Source organism: Limanda limanda, chromosome 7, assembly GCF_963576545.1.
Source record: "Limanda limanda chromosome 7, fLimLim1.1, whole genome shotgun sequence".
NCBI classification, from domain to species: Eukaryota; Metazoa; Chordata; class Actinopteri; order Pleuronectiformes; family Pleuronectidae; genus Limanda; species Limanda limanda.
The window spans coordinates 279379-304000 of record NC_083642.1 but is presented as its reverse complement, the minus strand read 5'-3'; the positions used below and the strand labels follow the sequence as shown (position 1 = coordinate 304000).

Genomic DNA, 24622 nt, shown 5'->3' with positions numbered 1-24622 from the left:
GGAACATTTGATGGAAAAGAATAAAGAAAGAGTGTGTTTGTTGGACACGAGCGTTAGTTCAACCTGTCCACGTGTGTCTGTCCTTTAGGTCCAGATCTGTCTTCTGTTCCAAAGAAGGAATCGTTACAGCAGACGAGGATTTTCCTGATTCTTCAGACTTTGTAGCCACGGTTTTAAGAAAGTTCCTGTTTCAACATGTCTGAATACGACAATACCAAAGAGCCTCAGGCTGAAGAAGGAAGGAGCAGATCACAATAGCTGGGAATTCAGAACATGAAGCCACAGCTGATGAGCTCAATCAACTCCAACCCAGAATTCAACTGTCAGTTGATTTAAGCTACAGGTCATCTTTGAATTTCACAGCAGCCGAACCTTTAACCAGAGATTTTACTGTAAGAACTATGTATATCCCATAATTAAAGTATGACTTTGTATATTTGACCTTGAAAAAGAGACTCATATCTTCCCTGTACCATCTTTATATTATTGTAAATAATTATCAGAATGAATTTGATAAGGATCACTTATACATTTCCACTGCTTCATTCTGAAATCTGTCACTGCAGCTCTCATCTAAAAACACTGATGGTTCAGTTCTGCCAAGTCCTTTTTCAGCCTCTAACCAAATAACTTTTTTCTGGGCTAATGAAATGAATCTTAAGATTTTAATTCAGAAAAGGAAGAATTATGTTGTCTGTGTGGTTTAACTGCAGCTGAAACAAATACTCAACCAAATGTCCAAGTTTGGGAGAGAAATCTAAGAACTTGATCTCATTGGTCCATGAAATCCATTGTTGACATTTTGGTGAGTTCATTTTTATCTGAAGACTGAAAAGATCTGGACCTCACGATGGAATCTTCTCTGATCCCATTCGATCACCTCAAACATGTTCGGGGGTCAAACTGAAAACATTTTGGCAGAAACATTTAAAAATCAGGAGATCTTTAACCTGACGGACGACGACACAGGAACATTGGTTTTATTTAGATCGTTGTCGACAAACGATGAGCAAAGTGTGACGAGTAAAACCACCAGTTACTGACGAGATGAAGATGACACACACACACACACACACACACACACACACACACACACACACACACACACACACAGGCACCACTAAAGTAAAGACTGAAAGAGACGAGGAAAAAGAGACAGAAATAGAGACTCAGGAAAGAAAGGTGATGACCAACTTAAAAAAAGGGGAAGTAAGCAACAGACATAATGAAGAAAGACACAGGAAGAGGAAATGTGGACCAACAGACAACAGGGACGGCAGAATCAGAACTGAGTGAGTTTCTTGAACTCAGGGTTCAGGCCCTGAAATCAGCACCGGTCCCGTTTGTCCGGGTTTCACTGGCAATGCCTTGAATAAACAAGAGATAGGAGGAATACTGTTGTTTGTTTGACTCTGTTTAACTAAACAGGTGAAAGTTCTACAACATTGAAGACGTCTCAGAGACGCTGGAAAACAAATGTCACGTCTCGGTCAAAAGGAATTTTCTTTCTTTACAAAGTGTGTAACTGAGCTCCAGGTCTGAACCGGAGGATTACTGAGGATAAAGGAGATGAATGCAGACATTTGATCTGCAGACGTTCCACATGTTCCCACAAGAGAAGAAATGCAGAGAGCAGCGGCAAAACGTCAAAGGTCCTTACGCCTGAACTTCAGATACCAACTTCCTGTGTCGTACCTTCACTCTAAGCCAGGGAGATTCCTGAAGGGTCTTCACGACCCAACGAGGGGACGAGGAGATGCAGGAGAAATACAAGCAGGTCGTTGTTAAACACCATCAGCTTCTCTTTAAAGTGAGAAAATACCTTATATGGTCATAATAGCGTCTCAGAAGAAATATTCAAGATATAGGTTTACACTAAAGTTATGATAAAACAACAAACAACAGCTGGAATGTTTGAACTTCATTGTGTTGAGGTCATCACTTTAACTTCACAGAGACACAAACATCAGCTGGTGGAGCTTTTCCATGTGTCACGGAACCGTGTGAGAACATGAAAGAACCAGATCCAGAATAGTTGGTGAATCAGTAACTTTGAATGTGATCTAGTTCAAAGGGTTAACTGTGTTCCATCTTAAAAAGTTGAAATCAATTTAATGACCAACTTCATCGTCGGGTTGCAAAATGAATTTCGAAAGCTTCACACTTCACTTACAATTTGACCTGCTGGCGACCTGAGCGCCATCGGAAAAACAAAAAGACTTGTATTTCTGAATAATTGAGTGTAGTATCTGAGTGTAGTATCTGAGTGTTGTCTCTGAGTGTATTATCTGAGTGTAGTATCTGAGTGTTGTCTCTGAGTGTATTATCTGAGTGTAGTAGCTGAGTGTTGTCTCTGAGTGTAGTATCTGAGTGTAGTCTCTGAGTGTAGTATCTGAGTGTAGTATCTGAATGTAGTCTCTGAATGTAGTATCTGAGTCTAGTATCTGAGTGTAGTATCTGAGTCTAGTATCTGAGGGTTGTCTCTGAGTGTAGTATCTGAGTGTAGTATCTGAGTGTAGTATCTGAGTGTAGTATTTGAGTGTAGTCTCTGAGTGTAGTCTCTGAGTGTAGTATCTGAGTGTTGTCTCTGAGTGTAGTATCTGAGTGTAGTATCTGAGTGTAGTATCTGAGTCTAGTATTTGAGTGTAGTCTCTGAGTGTAGTATCTGAGTGTTGTCTCTGAGTGTAGTATCTGAGTGTAGTATCTGAGTGTAGTCTCTGAGTGTAGTCTGAGTGTAGTATCTGAGTGTAGTCTCTGAGTGTAGTCTGAGTGTAGTATCTGAGTGTAGTATGAGAGAGTAGTATCTGGGTGTAATATCTGAGTATAGTACCTGAGTGTAGTATCTGAGTGTAGTATCTGAGTGTTGTCTCTGAGTGTAGTATCTGAGTGTTGTCTCTGCGTGTAGTATCTGAGTGTTGTCGCTGCGTGTAGTATCTGAGTGTAGTATCTGAGTGTAGTATGAGAGAGTAGTATCTGAGTGTAATATCTGAGTGTAGTATCTGAGTGTAGTATCTGAGTGTTGTCTCTGAGTGTAGTATATGAGTGTTGTCTCTGTGTGTAGTATCTGAGTGTAGTATCTGAGTGTAGTATGAGAGAGTAGTATCTGAGTGTAATATCTGAGTGTAGTATCTGAGTGTAGTATCTGAGTGTAGTATCTGAGTGTAGTATCTGAGTGTTGTATCTGAGTGTAGTATCTGAGTGTAGTATCTGATTGTAGTATCTGAGTGTTGTCTCTGATTGTAGTGTGTGAGTGTAGTATCTGAGTGTTGTCTCTGAGTGTAGTATCTGAGTGTTGTCTCTGAGTGTAGTATCTGAGTGTAGTATCTGAGTGTAGTATCTAAATGTTGTCTCTGAGTGTAGTATCTGAGTGTAGTATCTGAGTGTAGTATCTGAGTCTAGTATCTGAGTGTAGTATCTGAGTGTAGTATCTGAGTGTAGTATCTGAGTGTAGTATCTGAGTGTAGTATCTTAGTGTTTTCTCTGAGTGTAGTATCTGAGTGTTGTCTCTGAGTGTAGTATCTGAGTGTAGTAGATACTGTACTTCCTGCTCCTCTCTCCTCCTCCTCCTCCTGCCCCTCCCTCCTCTTCCTGCTCCACTCGCCTCCTCCTGCTCCTCCTGCTCCTCCCTCCTCTTCCTGCTCCTCCTGCTCCCCCCTCCTCTTCCTGCTCCTCTTCCTGCTCCTCTCTCCTCCTCCTGCTCCTCTCTCCTTCTCTTGCTCCTCCTGCTCCTCCTCCTGCTCCTCTTGCTCCTCCTGCTCCTCCCTCCTCTTCCTGCTCCTCTTCCTGCTCCTCTCTCGTCCTCTTGCTCCTCCTGCTCCTCTTCCTGCTCCTCCTCCTCCTCCTCCTCTTGCTCCTCTTCCTGCTCCTCCTGCTCCTCTCTCCTCTCTCCTCTTCCTGCTCCTCTTCCTGCTCCTCCTCCTCCTCCTGCTCCTCCCTCCTCTTCCTGCTCCTCTTCCTGCTCCTCTCTCCTCCTCCTGCTCCTCTCTCCTCCTCCTCCTGCTCCTCCCTCCTCTTCCTGCTCCTCTCTCCTCTCTCCTCTTCCTGCTCCTCTTCCTGCTCCTCCTCCTCCTCCTCCTGCTCCTCCCTCCTCTTCCTGCTCCTCTTCCTGCTCCTCTCTCCTCCTCCTCTCTCCTCCTCCTGCTCCTCTCTCCTCCTCCTCCTGCTCCTCCCTCCTCTTCCTGCTCCTCTCTCCTCTCTCCTCTTCCTGCTCCTCTCTCCTCTCTCCTCTCTCCTCTTCCTGCTCCTCTTCCTCCTCCTCTTCCTGCTCCTCTTCCTGCTCCTCTTCCTGCTCCTCGCTCCTCTTCCTGCTCCTCTCTCCTCCTCCTCCTCCTCCTGCTCCTCTCTCCTCCTCCTGCTCCTCTTCCTGCTCCTCTTCCTGCTCCTCTCTCCTCTTCCTCCTCCTCCTCTCTCCTCCTCCTGCTCCTCCTGCTCCTCCCTCCTCTTCCTGCTCCTCTCTCCTCCCTCCTCTTCCTGCTCCTCTTCCTGCTCCTCTCTCCTCCCTCCTCTTCCTGCTCCTCCTGCTCCTCCTGCTCTTCCTGCTCCTCTTCCTGCTCCTCTCTCCTCCTCCTCCTCCTCCTGCTCCTCTCTCCTCCTCCTGCTCCTCTTCCTGCTCCTCTTCCTGCTCCTCTCTCCTCTTCCTCCTCCTCCTCTCTCCTCCTCCTGCTCCTCCTGCTCCTCCCTCCTCTTCCTGCTCCTCTCTCCTCCCTCCTCTTCCTGCTCCTCTTCCTGCTCCTCTCTCCTCCTCCTGCTCCTCCTGCTCACGCTCACATTTACTCACAATCTGGACCTGAATCCGCTCCGGAGGAGGACGGAGTCCGCTTCGCCTCCTGAGACACATCGAGGGGGGGGGGGGGGGGGGGTCCAATAGTCCTGTCCCTCTCGATGTCCTGCTGCTGGATCCAAGAAGAAGAAGAAGAAGAAGAAGAAGAAGAAGAAGGATTCCTCCTCCTCCTCCTTCCCCCGTCTGCTGCTTACTCCTGCTCGGGTTTTTCCCAGAGAGAGAGAGTGTGTAAAGAGAGAGGGAGAGAGAGAGAGATTGGCCACAGCGCATGCGCGGATTCACACCCATTCATACGGGAGGACAGTTCTCTGTAATACAACTTTCTTATTAATAATAAACTTTGTATGGACACACAGACACACAGACAGACAGACAGACAGACAGACAGACAGACAGACAGACAGACAGACAGACAGACAGACAGACAGACAGACAGACAGACAGACAGACAGACAGACAGACAGACAGACAGACAGACAGACAGACAGACACACACACACACACACACACACACAGACAGACACACACAGACACACAGACACATAGACACACAGACACATAGACACACACAGACACATAGACAGACAGACAGAAACACAGACAGACAGAGAGACAGGCAGACAGAGAGACAGACAGACAGACAGACAGACAGACACACAGACACACAGACACACAGACAGACAAAGGGACAGACAGACAGACAGACAGACAGACAGACAGACAGACAGACAGACAGACAGACAGACAGACAGACAGACAGACAGACAGACAGACAGACAGACAGACAGACAGACAGACAGACAGACAGACAGACAGACAGACAGACAGACAGACAGACAGACAGACAGACAGACAGACAGACAGACAGACAGAGGGACAGACAGACAAAGATACAGACAGACAGACAGACACACAGACACACAGACAGACAAAGGGACAGACAGACAGACAGACAGACATTCAAGTCATTGTTCAGGTTGTTTGTGTTGTAGATGAAATAAAAAGAAACGTAGATGAATTTGATGCTCAGTGAAATTAACAGAGAAGCGATCTAAGAAAATGTTTGGTTCAGATTTCATGTTGTTTCTTTGTTGAAGTTTGAGGAAAACAAACTCACAATCTAATTAAAGTATTAGAATCTATAAAGGTCGTTGGTCTTTATTCGGAAAGAAGGGGAATCAGATGCAGAGTTGAACCAGCAACCTGCAGCTCATCACATCCACTCACTCCTCCTCACCAGCAGGGGGCGCCATATACCAGAGCGAGAGAGTGAGAGAAAGAGAGAGAGAGAGAGAACAAACCAGGATCGAAACAATAATAGATATTTTGCAGATATTAACTTTTGATATGTACCATTTTCAATGGGAAGAAAACTAAAAAAAGACCGTTATTTAAGAAGTGCCTATTGATACAGATCGTGTTGTACAGGGTGTGTGGATTTTAAAAAGTTCAGGAATGATGACTTCAGTGTTTGGTGTTCCTCCCGGGTCAGACCATGCTTTCCCTAAATACCATGTATTGCAGCTTGTGCTTTATTTCTGTTTGTCCGCACATTTGTATTTTCTAGCTCAGCTCCTCTTCTTTCTCACCAAATCATGTTGTTGCAGTTTAGGAAATTCCTTCTTAGATTCAAACTGAATGAACATGAGTCTGTGATGTAACACCTGTTGAGCCTTGCAGTGCTTCCTGTCACCAAAGGGGGGCAGTAGAGCGGCACATCCTCATGGTGGTGATGAATCCAGGATCTGTCATCAGCTCATGTGACTTCAGGCAACTCACGTTCCAATGTTCCTCACAACACGCACCCCCCCCCCCCCCCCCCGCCCACCACAGATGAACCCATAGATATGATGGGAGAGAGGAGAACATGTGTATGACTTCCTGTTGGAGCCACAGGTGCATGCTGGGTGGTGGGGGGGCTGAAGCTACTGACCAAAGGGGCTGATGGGAAACAGGGTGGCTGTGTGTTATAGAGGACTGCAGGGGTGTCACATGACGTACCAACCCAGTGGACCAGCGGACCAATCAGAGCCGACTCAATCAGGAGGCGTGTCTTAAAGAGACTGAGCAACAGCTGCAGGTGGAAACAACCAGAACGTTCCAATGCATCTTTTATGTTTTTTTAAACGTGTGAACTGTTCAGTCTCAGAGAAACGGAGGAACATGAACATCAGCTTCATCTTCTACAGGTTCAGTCTCCAAGGTCACGACCTCTGAACCAGCCTGAGATGAGATGCAGCATCTGTCCGTCCTTGGCATGAATGACCCTGACAGACACTTCCCCTCAGAGTAATGTGAGCGTGACATTGGATCGGTACGACCATGCGTCCTCCTGCATGTTAATCCATGGACCTGAGGACAGCCGGCCGTGCACGTGCACGTGCGTTGTGTTGATGCAGCTCAGTTTCCAATTGGTCGTCTCAGTGGTGTCGTATGTTTGACAAAATAAGTCATTACCACAAGAACATGCAGCCTGCGTCTGTGATGGAGGACAAGCTGACAGATGTGACTGAGAGGAATACTAATGAGACGCCACAGAGACACAAGACGCCACAGAGACAGACGGAGGCCGAAGAGTGAGAGAGACACAGGGAGAGACACAGTGAGAGACAGATGGAGGCTGAAGAGTGTGAGAGACAAGGTGAGAGACAGATGGAGACTGAAGAGTGTGAGAGACACAGGGAGAGACAAGGTGAGAGACAAGGTGAGAGACAGACGGAGGCCGAAGGGTGTGAGAGACACAGTGAGAGACACAGTGAGAGACAAGGTGAGAGACAGACGGAGGCTGAAGAGTGTGAGAGACAAGGTGAGAGACAAGATGAGAGACAAGGTGAGAGACAGACGGAGGCTGAAGAGTGTGAGAGACAAGGTGAGAGACAAGATGAGAGACAGATGGAGACTGAAGAGTGTGAGAGACACAGTGAGATACAAGGTGAGAGACAGATGGAGACTGAAGAGTGTGAGAGACAAGGTGAGAGACAAGGTAAGAGACAGATTGAGGCTGAAGAGTGTGAGAGACAAGGTGAGAGACAAGATGAGAGACAGATGGAGACTGAAGAGTGTGAGAGACACAGTGAGATACAAGGTGAGAGACAGATGGAGACTGAAGAGTGTGAGAGACAAGGTGAGAGACAAGGTAAGAGACAGACGGAGGCTGAAGAGTGTGAGAGACAAGGTGAGAGACAAGATGAGAGACAGATGGAGACTGAAGAGTGTGAGAGACACAGTGAGAGACAAGGTGAGAGACAGATGGAGACTGAAGAGTGTGAGAGACACAGTGAGAGACAAGGTGAGAGACAGATGGAGGCTGAAGAGTGTGAGAGACAAGATGAGAGACAGATGGAGACTGAAGAGTGAGAGAGACATAGTGAGAGACAAGATGAGAGACAGATGGAGACTGAAGAGTGTGAGAGACACAGTGAGAGACAAGGTGAGAGACAGATGGAGGCTGAAGAGTGTGAGAGACACAGGGAGAGACAGACGGAGGCTGAAGAGTGTGAGAGACACAGGGAGAGACAAGGTGAGAGACAGATGGAGGCTGAAGAGTGTGAGAGACACAGGGAGAGACAGACGGAGGCTGAAGAGTGCGAGAGACACAGGGAGAGACAAGGTGAGAGACAGACGGAGGCTGAAGAGTGTGAGAGACACAGGGAGAGACAAGGTGAGAGACAGACGGAGGCTGAAGAGTGTGAGAGACACAGGGAGAGACAAGGTGAGAGACAGACGGAGGCTGATGTCTCTCATGTCTGTCTCTCTCTCTGCTGCTCAGTCCCTGTCTCCATGTGACGTCTCTCATGTCTCTCATGTCTCTCATTTCTCTCTGCAGCTCAGTCCCTGTCTCCTGTCTCTCATGTCTCTCTGCTGCTCAGTCCCTGTCTCCATGTGACGTCTCTCATGTCTCTCATGTCTCTCATGTCTCTCATGTCTCTCATTTCTCTCTGCAGCTCAGTCCCTGTCTCCATGAGACGTCTCTAATGTCTCTCATGTCTCTCATGTCTCTCTGCAGCTCAGTCTCCATGTGACCTCTCTCATGTCTCTCATGTCTCTCATGTCTCTCATGTCTGTCTCTCTCTGCAGCTCAGTCTCTGTCTCCATGTGACGTCTCTCATGTCTCTCATGTCTCTCATGTCTGTCTCTCTCTCTGCAGCTCAGTCTCTGTCTCCATGTGACGTCTCTCATGTCTAATGTCTCTCATGTCTCTCATGTCTCTCTGCAGCTCAGTCTCCATGTGACGTCTCTCATGTCTCTCATGTCTCTCATGTCTGTCTCTCTCTCTGCAGCGCAGTCTCTGTCTCCATGTGACGTCTCTCATGTCTAATGTCTCTCATGTCTCTCATGTCTCTCTGCAGCTCAGTCTCCATGTGACGTCTCTCATGTCTCTCATGTCTCTCATGTCTGTCTCTCTCTCTGCAGCGCAGTCTCTGTCTCCATGTGACGTCTCTCATGTCTAATGTCTCTCATGTCTCTCATGTCTCTCTGCAGCTCAGTCTCCATGTGACGTCTCTCATGTCTCTCATGTCTCTCATGTCTGTCTCTCTCTCTGCAGCGCAGTCTCTGTCTCCATGTGACGTCTCTCATGTCTCTCATGTCTCTCATGTCTGTCTCTCTCTCTGCAGCTCACTCTCTGTCTCCATGTGACGTCTCTCATGTCTCTCATGTCTCTCATGTCTGTCTCTCTCTGCAGCTCAGTCTCGGTCTCCATGTGACGTCACTCATGTCTCTCATGTGTCTCATGTCTCTCATGTCTGTCTCTCTCTGCAGCTCAGTCTCGGTCTCCATGTGACGTCTCTCATGTCTCTCATGTCTCTCACGTCTGTCTCTCTGCAGCTCAGTCTCTCTATCACCTGTCCCTGGAGCCTCCTCCACGCCACTAAACTCATTTGAGTACAGATGATTCTTCATTAGTGAAAACAGGAAAGTGAAAAATATGAAAGTGAAAGAAGAAATCAGCTTCTCATCATAAAGAAGAAGAAACAATTATCAGAGAGTTTCCCTCAGAATCATCAGAATCCTGATCAATGCCTCTGTGTCTCCATCAGGTTCTTTCATTTACATGAACTCACGTTTCTCACAACACGCTTTATTTAATTGGATGTTGTGCTTCGGGATCTGTCCCTCGTCCGTCTTCTTCTTCACGTCCCGCTCGTCTCCTTGGACTCAGCTGATAATGAGACAGAGACGGAAACGTGAGCTCAGAGAATCACAGAGTTGACCTGGAATTAAAATCAGTAGATAAATCCACAGAGGGGAATATACATTACATATATTATATTATATCATATTATATTATATTATATTATATTATATTATATTATATTATATTATATTATATTATATTATATTATATTATATTATATTATATTATATTATATTATATTATATTATATTATGTTATATTATATTATACATCTCAAATGAGTAGAAACACCATACATGTGTTGTGCCCTGTCTGTCTGTCTGTCTGTCTGTCTGTCTGTCTGTCTGTCTGTCTGTCTGTCTGTCTGTCTGTCTGTCTGTCTGTCTGTCTGTCTGTCTGTCTGTCTGTCTGTCTGTCTGTCTGTCTGTCTGTCTGTCTGTCTGTCTCCGTCTCTCTCTGCCTGTCTGCCTGTCTGTCTGTCTGTCTGTCTGTCTGTCTGTCTGTCTGTCTGTCTGTCTGTCTGTCTGTCTGTCTGTCTGTCTGTCTGTCTGTCTGTCTGTCTGTCTGTCTGTCTGTCTGTCTGTCTGTCTGTCTGTCTGTCTGTCTGTCTGTCTGTCTGTCTGTCTGTCTGTCTGTCTGTCTGTCTGTCTGTCTGTCTGTCTGTCTGTCTGTCTGTCTCTGTCTCTCTCTCTCTACCTGTCTGTCTGTGTATGTGTCCCTCTCTCTGTCTATCATGATGTCATAACAGAAAAGATCCAATCACAGGAGGTTGTGAGTCTGCGTCATCGTTTCCAAACATCTCAGGTTCTGAAACGCAGCCTCAGACTTTCAAAGTAAAACAGAATTTACACACATCACTGTCGAGTAGCAGCATGTGGTCGTTTCCTAAAACACATTTTCAAAAAGCTGTGCAACAAAAGTACAGATATGAGCATCGGATGATGGGTCGGAAAATATGACAGTCATAAACAAATCCATTCTGATAAGGAAAAATCCCAAAGAAAAAGTATAAAGGATGAGAACAAAGGAAAAGGTCTAAACATTAACATGGAGAATAATTAATCGAAAGTGAAGCTGAGGGACAAAGACAAATAAAAGCAAATTAACAAAATGAAATAAAAAGACGGAGCGGAAAAATGTACAAAGGAAGAAGAGATCAGTGACGGTGAAAAGGTTCAGGAGAGAGAGAGAGAGACAGACAGGAAATTAAAGGTGTTGACAATCATACTGGGATTAATGAGAAGGTTTCAATGGGACTGAATGGGACTGTGTGTGTGTGTGTGTGTGTGTGTGTGTGTGTGTGTGTGTGTGTGTGTGTGTGTGTGTGTGTGTTGCTAACCATTGACACATCCAAGACTGTTATAATCTCACAAATATGATATACATACATTTCCCACTAGTAATTGTCATATGGGAATCATGGTTTGTTTTATGATGTGAGCAAAGTGAATGATAGTTGGTGCATAAGATGAGAGTTGATGCAAATAACATGAAAACATGTGTTGTTGTAGATTGAAAAGCTTTATTTTGAAGGGAAGCTGCAGCCTGTCTGCTGGAGGGCCGAGCTCTGAGAGGATGAAGAGCAGCTCAGGCAGAGCGATGAAGAGGAGGAGATGAGTGGGAGTGAAGAGGAGAAGGGAGGTGTTTGTACCTTCATCGCTCTGCCCCTCGGGTTTGAAGAGTCGTCTTAATGAGGACCTCTGACGTCTCATCTGTCCAACAGATTTCCCTCCATTCATCTGTGCTGCTCTGCTCCTGCAGCTCTGAGGGTTTCATGAGACACTTCACACCAGAGACGAGTCCTTCAAACACATGGAGGCTCTGTGCTGAGCTGCTGGGAGAGGGGAGGGGAACTAAAGGAAATATACAGTTCACAAGACATGGAGAGACAAATAACTACCTTTAGAAACGTACATGTCTTTCCTGTCCCAAATAACCTTTCTGTCTCTTTTGAGTCCATCTCATCTTTTACTTCCTTTCATCTGAGAGTCGCTTTCTGTCTCGTGTGTGTTTCTCTCTCTCGGCTCGAAGCTGCAGCTGAGGACACTTCACGCTGCGTCTGATGACCTGGAGGTTTCTCCTCACACAACCTGAGCTACACACGTCCACCAGAACAGATCCATAACTAACACCAACCAGAAGAGAGCAGATATCTCCCCTGGTTCAATGTGTAAATCCACTAGATCCAGATTTCTTTTTGGATCATCAGATCACACATTCAGAGAAAGAAGTCCTTGAAATGTGCCTGAAGTTTTTCATAAGGATCCAAAATCCGATGAAGAATCCACCAATCAGGTCGTTAATAACCAATAACAACCACGTGTTTACATATCAGCATCGTGATCCCGACTCACTGACACGTTGTGTTTCGGAGCAGGAGCCTCACATCTGCTTCAGCAGTGAGTCTGTGTTCAGTGAATCATCTTCAACAAGTAAAATCAATGAACCAGGAAATCTATATTATTGATAAACTGCATGTTCATATCTGAGCACCAGTTAGAAATAAACCAGTGGATTCCTGTTTACAGCAGAGATTCAGTATCAGACCAGTGGAAATGCAGATTCTATATTTTACATGTATTTTGTAATAGTTTTTTATGCTAAGTTAAAGTTGCAGTGTGAAGACCAGTGGCTGCATCCGTTTCAAACACCAGTGTTTGGTTCCAGGACATTACAGCCCCTCCCCTCGCTCTGCATCGACCAATCAGCTGCTCCCTCACTGGGAGGGACTGTTTCCTGTCCTGGCTCCACATCCACCAACCCTAACCCTCGAATAAAAGTTTAAACAAACAATGTAGTAGCACTAACGTCACTTACTTATCGCACTTTGTAGTTTATCTTTCTTGATTCTTGTTCTGGTTTGTTCCTCGTGGTTGATGCACTTATTGTGAGTCGCTTTGGATGAAAGCGTCAGCTCAATGAAATGTAATAATGTAATAGAATGTAGTGACATCTAGTGGTGAAGTGTCATGTTGCAGCTGAACACCCCTCATCAAATCAATATATAGGTCCATTCCAGGGTGAATAAAACAACAGTTTGTATAATGTTAAATAAAAACACTCGTGAAAACATCACTGGGATTATTTTATTTAACGTTTCTGTCAGTAGATCCTTTCACATGAATCTCTGGACCTGTAAAAAGCTGCTGGGATTATTCTGATGATCGTGTCGCAGCGACACTTGGGTTAGGGTTAGGGTTACATGGTTAGGGTTACAGGGTTAGGGTTACAGGGTTACAGGGTTACAGGGTTAGGGTTAGGGTTAGGGTTAGGGTTATGGTTAGGGTTACAGGGTTAGGGTTAGGGTTAGGGTTACCGGGTTACAGGGTTAGGGTTACAGGGTTACAGGGTTACAGGGTTACAGGGTTACAGGGTTACAGGGTTAGGGTTAGGGTTAGGGTTATGGTTAGGGTTACAGGGTTAGGGTTACAGGGTTAGGGTTACAGGGTTACAGGGTTACAGGGTTACAGGGTTACAGGGTTACAGGGTTACAGGGTTACAGGGTTACAGGGTTACAGGGTTACAGGGTTAGGGTTACAGGGTTAGGGTTACAGGGTTACAGGGTTACAGGGTTACAGGGTTACAGGGTTACAGGGTTACAGGGTTACAGGGTTAGGGTTAGGGTTATGGTTAGGGTTACAGGGTTAGGGTTACAGGGTTAGGGTTACATGGTTAGGGTTACAGGGTTAGGGTTACAGGGTTACAGGGTTACAGGGTTACAGGGTTACAGGGTTACAGGGTTAGGGTTAGGGTTATGGTTAGGGTTACAGGGTTAGGGTTACAGGGTTAGGGTTACAGGGTTACAGGGTTAAGGGTTACCGGGTTACAGGGTTACAGGGTTACAGGGTTACAGGGTTAAGGGTTACCGGGTTACAGGGTTACAGGGTTACAGGGTTACAGGGTTACAGGGTTACAGGGTTACAGGGTTACCGGGTCCGGCCACAGAGGAGCATCCACTTCTGATCTGCTTCACTCCACATGCGTCTGAGCAGCGTCTCGGAGGCAGCGGACTCCAGCTCTGACCAACACCAGCAGGAAGAACACGGCCGTCATGGCAGCGTAATATATCATCACGGTGTTGACAGCTGACAGGAAGTCAGGGTGTGATGTCACAGACTGGCCCCCCCCAAAATGAAGATAGACCAGGAGGCGGATCTGAGCGGCCGGACGACCCTGCAGCCAGCAGCAGTACACACCTGGAGAGAGAGAGAGAGAGAGAGAGAGAGAGAGAGAGAGAGAGAGAGAGAGAGAGAGAGAGAGAGAGCAAGAGAGAGAGAGAGAGAGAGAGACAGAGAGAGAGAGAGAGGAGTTCAGTTCTCAGAGCCACAAAAAGTCACAAAATCTCCACAGAAAAACAAACCTGCCAAGATTAAAGAAGCTGTTTCTATTTCACTTCTTATCCAAGATATGATCATGTCACCAAACAAAGCATAACATTATGAGTGATCCCACAATGACAACCTCGAGGAGTGAAATGTGCTAAAATCGATGAATATGAACATTTATGGAGAATAATTCATTTTCATAAGGACTCCATGTTTGTTATTCCCAGAAAAGGCTTTGATTAGAAGAGCAGACGGACGGACCAAACAGGAAATGGATTCTCACACCTGAAAAACTACACAACAAATTCACTCCGGTGTTTATGTCAACTTCATGTGTGTCAGTTTCTTTATATTGAAAACCTTTACCTTGTGTGTGTGAATATTTAACATGAACTATTTTTACATCTTTCACATTCACATGTCCGTGCTCTTCGCCTCCGATTCGTCTGTTGTGGGACTAAAGGAGATTTGATCTCATTCTTGACATTTGTGTGATAATGAAGCTGATGAAGAAACAGCAGCAAATGAAAATATGAACCAACACAACTCTTTCACGAAGCAGATTGAATAATCATCAGTTTGTACCTGTGTCCTGAAGTTGTGCAGGGTTGAACACCAGGTGGTGTCCGGCGTCGACCTGCAGCCTGGAGGCCTTGGTGCCGATGGAGGCCAAGTGCTGGGATCTGTAAACGGGTTCGGAGCCTCGGTCCCAGGCCACGGCCATGTCGGCCCGGGCGCCGGGGCAGCCCAGGGTCAGGACCCGGCCCGCTGGGTGGTTCAGGTAGAACACGGGGACATCTACTGGCACGGAGGCAGAACTACAGCTGAGAACCAGAGAGGGATTCCATTAGAACATAGAAGTGACTGTGTGTTGTCAAAGCCCCTGCACACAGCGACCCACCTTAACCCAAAGAACGCCATCAGAGTGAGCAGTTTGGAGGAGGGCGGAGGTTGAGGTGGACACGTCACCTGACAGCTCCTGACCTCCAGCTGGGCCTCAGCTCCGCCTCGCTTCAGGCCCAACGCCCGGGGCACCGCCCCTGAGCCGCAGGAAGCCACCGTCTGATTGGCCCGTCGGTAGCGGACATGGAGGAAGTGGGAGCGGACGTAGCAGAGCCCCACACGGACCTGCTCCCCCCGCACGCCACAGCGGTCGCACGGCGTCCAGGGCTTGAAGCCGGTGAAGACCTGCAGCGGCTCACTGGAGCTCCGGCTGTTCATCTCCATCACTTCCTGGCTCGGTCTGTCTGGAGCCAGTCTACAGAAAAGATTAGATATGAAATAATAAACTGAGAGCAGATCATTGAAGATGGATGATTTCTGCCACTATGAAGGAAGCTAGTTCAACATAGAAACCATCCGATGACTGATAGTAAAATGCTTAATATACATCATATAATATATTGATTTTATAGTCAGTGGATCAGCCTGTGAATAAAAGTGGGATAAACTTCCGTTATCTCTGTCTTACACCGACATGAACATGGAAGAACATCAGATGAATGCAGCAGTGAACAGAAGTCAATATTGAGCATGTCTTTATAATTAGAACAACTTATTGGTTATTATCGTCCCCATGGAGTCACAGCGTCCGTCACCTCGGAGTGAAGCTGATCCTCTGCACCTCCTGCACGTCCAGGTCGTAAGCGTAGAAGAAGTCTTTGTGGGCGGAGCCGCAGATGTAGATGCCAGAGTCGCCGGGTGCTGTCCTGAAGATCAACAGGCTGAAGAGACGGATGGAGAATCGACTGCGCAGGTCATCGCTGTGAGGGACCTGCCCGCTGTCCAGCTGCTCGTTGTCATGGTAATGGCTCAGAGCTCCGGTCTCCTCGGTGCTGCCCAGATGTTTCCTGAAGAACCACAGGACTGATTGGACCTGAAGAACAAAGGGAACCACATGAATCATCTGCTGCTGGTCGATCGATGCCAGAGATCAGATCCTGAGCTTTCTGTGTCTCATTCTGAGGAAGGAGACAAGTCTCCTGATCTCAGATCCACTGAAGTGACGTGGTTAGCAGCTGGTTCACATGAACCTGGAGGATTCACATGGAGGCAACGTGTTGTGAAGTCTAATATTTAAAGAACCTGTTTATCATCAATCAATCACAATTTAATTGTGATTGATTGATGCCCATATTCACCAATCTCAGTTTGTCTCATAGCTCTTAACAAACAGGCTCTGTTGTTTACCCTCAACAAGAAGACGAATCAATGACACAGGAAATGGTTTACATTTATTTTACATTTGTAAAATAACATCACCAAAAAATAAAGTGATATGTTCACAAATGTATAATAATGAAAGAAATAGTAATATCATAATATCTAATCTGAGGTTCTGTGAGCCATTCCTGCTGAGATGATCCTAACGTACAGTACAGTAACAGTACAGTACAGTACAGTACAGTACAGTACAGTACAGTACAGTACAGTACAGTACAGTACAGTACAGTACAGTAACAGTACAGTAACAGTACAGTGCAGGAACAGGAACAGGAACAGTACAGTACAGTACAGTACAGTAACAGTACAGTACAGTACAGTACAGTACAGTACAGTACAGTACAGTACAGTACAGGAACAGGAACAGGAACAGGAACAGTACAGTATAGTACAGGAAGAGGAAGAGGAACAGGAAGAGGAAGAGGAAGAGGAAGAGGAAGAGGAACAGGAACAGGAACAGGAACAGGAACAGGAACAGGAACAGGAACAGGAACAGGAACAGTACAGTACAGTACAGTACAGGAAGAGGAAGAGGAACAGGAAGAGGAAGAGGAACAGGAACAGGAACAGGAACAGGAACAGGAACACAGATCCTCACAGTACAGTACAGTACAGTACAGGAACAGGAACAGGAACAGGAAGAGGAACAGGAACAGGAACAGGAACAGGAACAGTACAGTACAGTACAGTACAGTACAGTACAGTGCAGGAACAGGAACAGGAACAGGAACAGGAACAGGAACAGGAAGAGGAAGAGGAAGAGGAACAGGAACAGGAACAGGAAGAGGAAGAGGAACAGGAACAGGAACAGGAACAGGAACAGGAACAGGAACAGGAACAGGAACAGGAACAGGAACAGGAACAGGAACAGGAACAGGAAGAGGAAGAGGAAGAGGAACAGGAACAGGAACAGGAAGAGGAACACAGATCCTCACCTCAGGAGGCTTGCAGCGACAGGGCAGCTCCACCGTGACTCCAGCCACATACGCTACGTTAGTGAAGCTCAGGAAAGCTGGACAAGCTCGACTGGCAAACACATCCTGTTTGTCCTCGGGAGCCTCGTAGCTCCACACCTCACGGCTCAGGAGGAGGAAGAGGAGGAGGAGGAGGAGGAAGGAGGATGACGAAGGCATCGAGATGAAGAGTTGGATCAAATAGAAGAAACACTGACTATTTGTCTGATTTCACACCTGAAGGTTGAAACTGGAACAAAGTCACATTGTAAACACAAGAGGTGAAGTTAACCCTTTGAGACACATGCACCCCCCCCCTTCTAACACACCACACAGGGTCAGATGACACAGTGACCCGTATGTATTTCCTTATTTCATGCATGGCTGGGTGCTTCTCTGCTGTCGTCCTTTATAGCTTCTTCTTCCTCCTTCATTTCGGATAAGGCCCCTTTGATGACACATCAAAGGAGTCTCCTTCATTCAGCAGAGCTGGATTCTAACCCACAACTCCAGCTGGATCCTGTAGAGCAGCCTCCTCCTCTTCCTCCTCTTCCTCATCATGTTCTTCCTCCAGCAGCTTTATGACCATCAGTAAGACTGAAATGATTGTGACCAGCCGGGCTGACACAGTCAAAGCATATAAATGTATATCAATCGGTCTATTAAGTTTAAACTGTTATATATCGAGTTTTATTTTGTTGATCTAGCTATGGTTAGCTAGCTGGAAAAGGCGCTAGCTAGCTAGCATTGTACATATTTCTCCTTCTCACTAGTAAAAGATGACATGCATCAGATGTGTGAAATGAACGGCAGGTGAATTCATACTGAACCGGTCATTTTGACCCATGTGTGTAAAAGTGATGTAGAAATATTAAATTTGATATTTTAGCTTATTCATAAAGTAAGAAAGGAAAAAATAAAAAAAAGATTTGTGGTAATCAAAAATAAGATATTTAATGAAGTATATTAAATGATGAAAATCATTTATTTCAAACATATAGCAAAGAATTGATGCAGGAAAAAACACAGAATAAATGCGGATCCATTTTGACCGATGTTGTGCTTTAGAAGTGCAGTGGTACAAAAATGACTTTTATTCAAAAAGTTACAAAGGAAACATTTTAATAAGGATTTGTGATGATCAAAAACAAGCTAATTGGGGAATACCTGAAATACTAAAAATGAAATTCATTCACTACAAAGATGCAGAAAATAAAAACTGAGCCATGTTTGTGCATCAAAGGATCAAATAACCTCTCATCACATTTACTTTATGTTGTCATTCATGTTATATTTTCTCATTAAAGTTTAAAACAATATTTTCATGTCCTCGTCTGCTGCTGTTTCTTATATTATCATTTAGATCTCAGTTGAGCTTGGACTCTGGTTGCTATAGTAACACTGGGTGTTGATGCAACATGTAGATTTAACCATCGTCCTTCATTATAGAAACGTAAACATGTTCCATGTTGTGTTGGTTTACATCAGGAACGTTTAAATGCTCTGTTATGATTTGAGAATAAAATATATTCAACTGATGAACCCAAGAGTTACATTTAAATTCAAATACATTTTATTTGTATTGCACCAAATCATAATAAACATTCTCTCAAGGCCCAATTTCTGTCATTCTTTTCCTTATATGTCACTACCTTCCTCCTCCTCCTCTTCCTCCTCCTCTTCCTCCTCCTCCTCTTCCTGCTCCTCTTCCTCCTCCTCCTCTTCCTCCTCCTCCTCTTCCTCTTCCTCCTCCTCCTGCTGTTATCGACTCTGTCTAATTGCTTCCATCCATCCTGGCTGGATGTTGAACTCAGTCCTCCAGCGTTTATCCCCGTGTTATGATCGTCCCCTCCTCCTTCTCAAAGCTCCATCACAGACGAACATCTCATTTCAGTCTCCTCCTCCTCCTCCTCCTCCTCCTCCTCCTCCTCCTCCTCCTCTTCCTCCTCCTCCTCCTAGAGGACATTACTCTGTCCGTCTCTGGTCCAGAACGAGACACGTCAGTGAGGATTCACATGACTCTGGTTTTTCCTGGTGTCCAGAGGATGAATCTGTCACCGAGCCTGATTTCCATGGATGTGATTTGTTTGTGTAGTGTGTGCATACTGGACTCATGTCAGAGTGGAACAGAGTGATTGTGTTGTTGTGGTTTGTTGTGCGATGTGGCGCTCCGTGTGTCCTCCTCTCTCAGACCTTAGAGACCAGAGAGAAACTGAATCAGCAGGTTTCCCTCGACGGCAGACGAGAGACAGATTGCAGTTCGAGCTTTGAACCGTTCAGTGGGAGTTGAACAGGGTTTTTAAATCGGCACAGCTGTAGATGACAGGATGCTCGTTGTCATAGTTACAATAATAGAGGTTTAGGTTGTGGTTTCCCACACGGAGCGATCCCGTCTCCTGTGTGGACTCATCCGTCTCCTCCAGACCTTCAGGCCAGGAAACAGAAAGCTGGAGTGATAAGGAGCTGCTGCACAGACGACCTGTGGGATTGTTTTTATTCTACAGGAGAAGAGTTTCATCACTGCAGCTTTCAGTTCTATTACCGATGTCAGCAGGCGGCTGGGAGCTCATCGCTCACAGGTCACAGGTCACAGGTCACAGGTCACAGGTCACAGGTCACAGGTCACAAGTCACGGATCCAGAATAGATTCAGAGATTATGGACGAAATCCAAACTGCTGCTGCACTTCTCTTGATCCTGAATCTTGGGTGAGTGTGAGTGTGACATTCGAGGAAATGAAGAACTGTCTGAAGACAAGTTCCCCCCCGACAGCTGATCAACTCCTACCTGAAGAGATTCTTTTCTATAATCTATCTAATGCTGTTGTCCTCCACAATGCAGTCAATGTATCTATCAATCTATATCTCTCTGGCGCTCCCTCTGCTGCTTCCCATTTTCTCTTTATTTGTTGTCTGTGTTTGTGTGTGTGTGTGTGTGTGTGTGTGTGTGTGTATATATGTGTGTGTGTGTGAGAATGAATGAATGAGCCCCACCTCCACTGCCTGGAAATGATTTGGGTATAATTATATTTCTGTAATTGCCTCATGGCATCAACTCTGTTCAAACAGAGACCGGCTCACGTTCTGTTGTTGCAGAGATTGTGCAACGTGAATGTGTTTGTTCTGTGGAGGCAGAAGAGAACATGAACATGAACATGAACATGAACATGAACATGAACATGAACATGAACATGAACATGAACATGAACATGAACGAGAACATGAACGAGAACGAGAATTTTTCATGTTTCATTTGTCCTTTTTTGTAAATACTGTATTCTGACCTGCATTACTTAATTGCAATTCATTTATATATATTTATACCATACACATACACAGTATATATAAAATATCAAACCCAAACAAAGCAAAGCCAATAAGCATGGTCCCATAGCTCTTACCAAAAATATAATAGTAACAATTCCACAATAAAGACACATTAACAACAAAGAGAAAAACAAACTTCTGCTGCAGGATCAGGTGATGAGGTCATCGAGGCTCATTTGACTGTAAATGAGGAAACAGCTCCAGATTTAAATCTTGCTCTCATTGGTTCACGCAGAAGGTCAAAGGTCGCTATGCTAATGAGCGGCAGCTGGGAAACAGGTCAAATCGATGAGGCAACACTCCCTCATAACCAATCAGAGTGCAAAGCTCAACTCGTTACTATGGAGATTCTCTCCTACCTTCACATCAGCAGATGGATGTAGGAGGAGCCTCTGTCATCTCTACGTGTTTCTGTGACAGGAATTATGTAAGTTTGTGATGAGCTTCATCGTGAATATAAAGGTTATTCTCCTCATGTGTCTCTCTCATGTGTCTCTCTCATGTGTCTCACTCATGTGTCTCTCTCATGTGTCCTAATGTGAAGGAGACAGACATGGACACAGGGGACAAAGCACAGAGACTTATATACACAGGGGCAGGGGGGGGGCAGGTGCAGACAATCACAAGGGCGGGAAACAGGACAGAGACAGGAAGTCAAGGTGGAAACACTCGAGAGGCAAAAAGCACAAAATAAAACAGGAAACACTGAACTCAGGGAGAAAACTAATCCAACAAAAACCTAAACAGGAAAAGTAACGAGTCCGAGATCCAAACTGAAATACTGTCCCTAAGAGGGGTCAGAGGTCAGAGTCATGGCAGCTACAGCAGAATGACATCTATCAACCTTTGACCTTTGGAGCGGACCAATCAGACCCTGACGCTACATTCATTACAGTCTCCATCAGATTCCTATGAGCCTGAACTGACCACACGCTGTGAAGGTCACCATCGTGTTCGATGACAGGAGGAGAAGAAGAGTTTTATTGCAGCTGTTAACATTCTGTCTTAAAGAACTAATTCTTAACGTACAGAATCGTAGCAGCAGATAAAAACATCTGACCCAGCGGTGAAGAGGAAAGAGACAGCTCCAGGAAACCAGTGAGGTTGTTTAAGATGAATGTTGGATCTTTGAAATGAGAAGAACCGAGCTGGTCATCAGGATCCATCAGAACCTGAAGACAGCTCCTGGACCAGAAGGTGGACAGGAGGAGACAGTGTTCAGGGAGGGAGCAGCTCAGGAACCATCAGAACCTGAAGACAGATCCTGGACCAGAGGGTGGACAGGAGGAGACAGTGTTCAGGGAGGAAGCAGCTCAGGAACCATCAGAACCTGAAGACAGATCCTGGACCAGAGGGTGGACAGGAGGAGACAGTGTTCAGGGAGGAAGCAGCTCAGGATCCATCAGAACCTGAAGACAGATCCTGGACCAGAGGGTGGACAGGAGGAGACAGTGTTCAGGGAGGAAGCAGCTTAGGATCCATCAGAACCTGAAGACAGATCCTGGACCAGAAGGTGGACAGGAGGAGACAGTGTTCAGGGAGGAAGCAGCTCAGGAACCATCAGAACCTGAAGACAGATCCTGGACCAGAAGGTGGACAGGAGGAGACAGTGTTCAGGGAGGAAGCAGCTCAGGATCCATCAGAACCTGAAGACAGATCCTGGACCAGAGGGTGGACAGGAGGAGACAGTGTTCAGGGAGGAAGCAGCTCAGGATCCATCAGAACCTGAAGACAGATCCTGGACCAGAAGGTGGACAGGAGGACACAGTGTTCAGGGAGGAAGCAGCTCAGGAACCATCAGAACCTGAAGACAGATCCTGGACCAGAAGGTGGACAGGAGGAGACAGTGTTCAGGGAGGAAGCAGCTCAGGATCCATCAGAACCTGAAGACAGATCCTGGACCAGAAGGTGGACAGGAGGAGACAGTGTTCAGGGAGGAAGCAGCTCAGGAACCATCAGAACCTGAAGACAGATCCTGGACCAGAAGGTGGACAGGAGGAGACAGTGTTCAGGGAGGAAGCAGCTCAGGATCCATCAGAACCTGAAGACAGATCCTGGACCAGAGGGTGGACAGGAGGAGACAGTGTTCAGGGAGGAAGCAGCTCAGGATCCATCAGAACCTGAAGACAGATCCTGGACCAGAGGGTGGACAGGAGGAGACAGTGTTCAGGGAGGAAGCAGCTCAGGATCCATCAGAACCTGAAGACAGATCCTGGACCAGAGGGTGGACAGGAGGAGACAGTGTTCAGGGAGGAAGCAGCTCAGGATCCATCAGAACCTGAAGACAGATCCTGGACCAGAAGGTGGACAGGAGGACACAGTGTTCAGGGAGGAAGCAGCTCAGGAACCATCAGAACCTGAAGACAGATCCTGGACCAGAAGGTGGACAGGAGGAGACAGTGTTCAGGGAGGAAGCAGCTCAGGATCCATCAGAACCTGAAGACAGATCCTGGACCAGAGGGTGGACAGGAGGAGACAGTGTTCAGGGAGGAAGCAGCTCAGGATCCATCAGAACCTGAAGACAGATCCTGGACCAGAGGGTGGACAGGAGGAGACAGTGTTCAGGGAGGAAGCAGCTCAGGAACCATCAGAACCTGAAGACAGATCCTGGACCAGAAGGTGGACAGGAGGAGACAGTGTTCAGGGAGGAAGCAGCTCAGGAACCATCAGAACCTGAAGACAGATCCTGGACCAGAGGGTGGACAGGAGGAGACAGTGTTCAGGGAGGAAGCAGCTCAGGATCCATCAGAACCTGAAGACAGATCCTGGACCAGAGGGTGGACAGGAGGAGACAGTCTTCAGGGAGGAAGCAGCTCAGGATCCATCAGAACCTGAAGACAGATCCTGGACCAGAAGGTGGACAGGAGGAGACAGTGTTCAGGGAGGAAGCAGCTCAGGAACAACGACGTGGGGAAATAGCTTCGACCTTTTTAATCTCACAACTACCTCGTTACCTACGGACAGGAACTCCAGGAAAGGTCAAGAGCTCCGGTGATGATTATTATTATATAATTTGATGATTATCCACGTTTCAGCTTCAGGGAAACATTGTGTTCTCCACAGGATGAAGAGTGAGGGAGGAGCAGCGGGCGATCATCTCATGAAGCAGGTTTGATGCTTGAGAACATTTCCTCCATCACCAGGCAGAGTCTGTGCAGCTCATCCACTCATGTGTCTCTCTCATGTGTCCTCATGTGTCTCTCATGTGTCCTTATGTGTCTCTCTCATGTTTCCTCATGTGTCTCGCTCATGTGTCTCCTCATGTGTCTCACTCATGTGTCTCTCTCATGTGTCCTCCTGTGTCTCTCTCATGTCTCCTCATGTCTCCTCATGTGTCTCCTCATGGGTCTCTCTCATGTGTCCTTATGTGTCTCTCTCATGTCTCCTCATGTGTCTCTCTCATGTGTCCTAATGTGTCTCTCATGTGTCTCCTCATGTGTCTCTCATGTGTCCTCATGTGTCTCTCTCATGTGTCCTCATGTGTGTCTCTCATGTCTCCTCATGTGTCTCTCATGAGAGAGAAAAATGTCTCTCTCATGTTTCTCTCTCATGTCTCCTCATGCGTCTCTCATGTGTCCTCATGTCTCCTCATGTGTCTCTCTCATGTCTCCTCATGTGTTCTCTCTCATGTCTCCTTATGTGTCTCTCATGTGTCCTCATGTCTCCTCATGTGTCTCTCTCATGTCTCCTCACGTGTTCTCTCTCATGTCTCCTCATGTGTCTCTCATGTGTCCTCATGTGTCCTCATGTGTCTCTCTCATGTGTCTCTCTCATGTCTCCTCATGTTTCTCTCTCATGTGTCTCTCTCATGTCTCCTCATGTGTCTCTCATGTGTCCTCATGTCTCCTCATGTGTCTCTCTCTCATGTCTCCTCATGTT

At 46.3% G+C, this 24622-nt stretch overlaps 1 protein-coding gene across 1 annotated transcript; it reads right to left on the bottom strand.

Moving 5' to 3' along the window:
- Positions 1-13886: 13886 nt before the first annotated feature.
- On the bottom strand, positions 13887-17598 carry LOC133004531 (Ig-like V-type domain-containing protein FAM187A). Its single transcript, XM_061073996.1, has 5 exons — positions 17401-17598; positions 15841-16118; positions 15150-15500; positions 14828-15060; positions 13887-14113 (listed from the first exon to the last, which is right to left on the bottom strand). Exons 1-5 carry the CDS (start codon positions 17596-17598, stop codon positions 13887-13889), a joined length of 1287 nt encoding a protein of 428 aa, XP_060929979.1.
- Positions 17599-24622: the final 7024 nt, after the last annotated feature.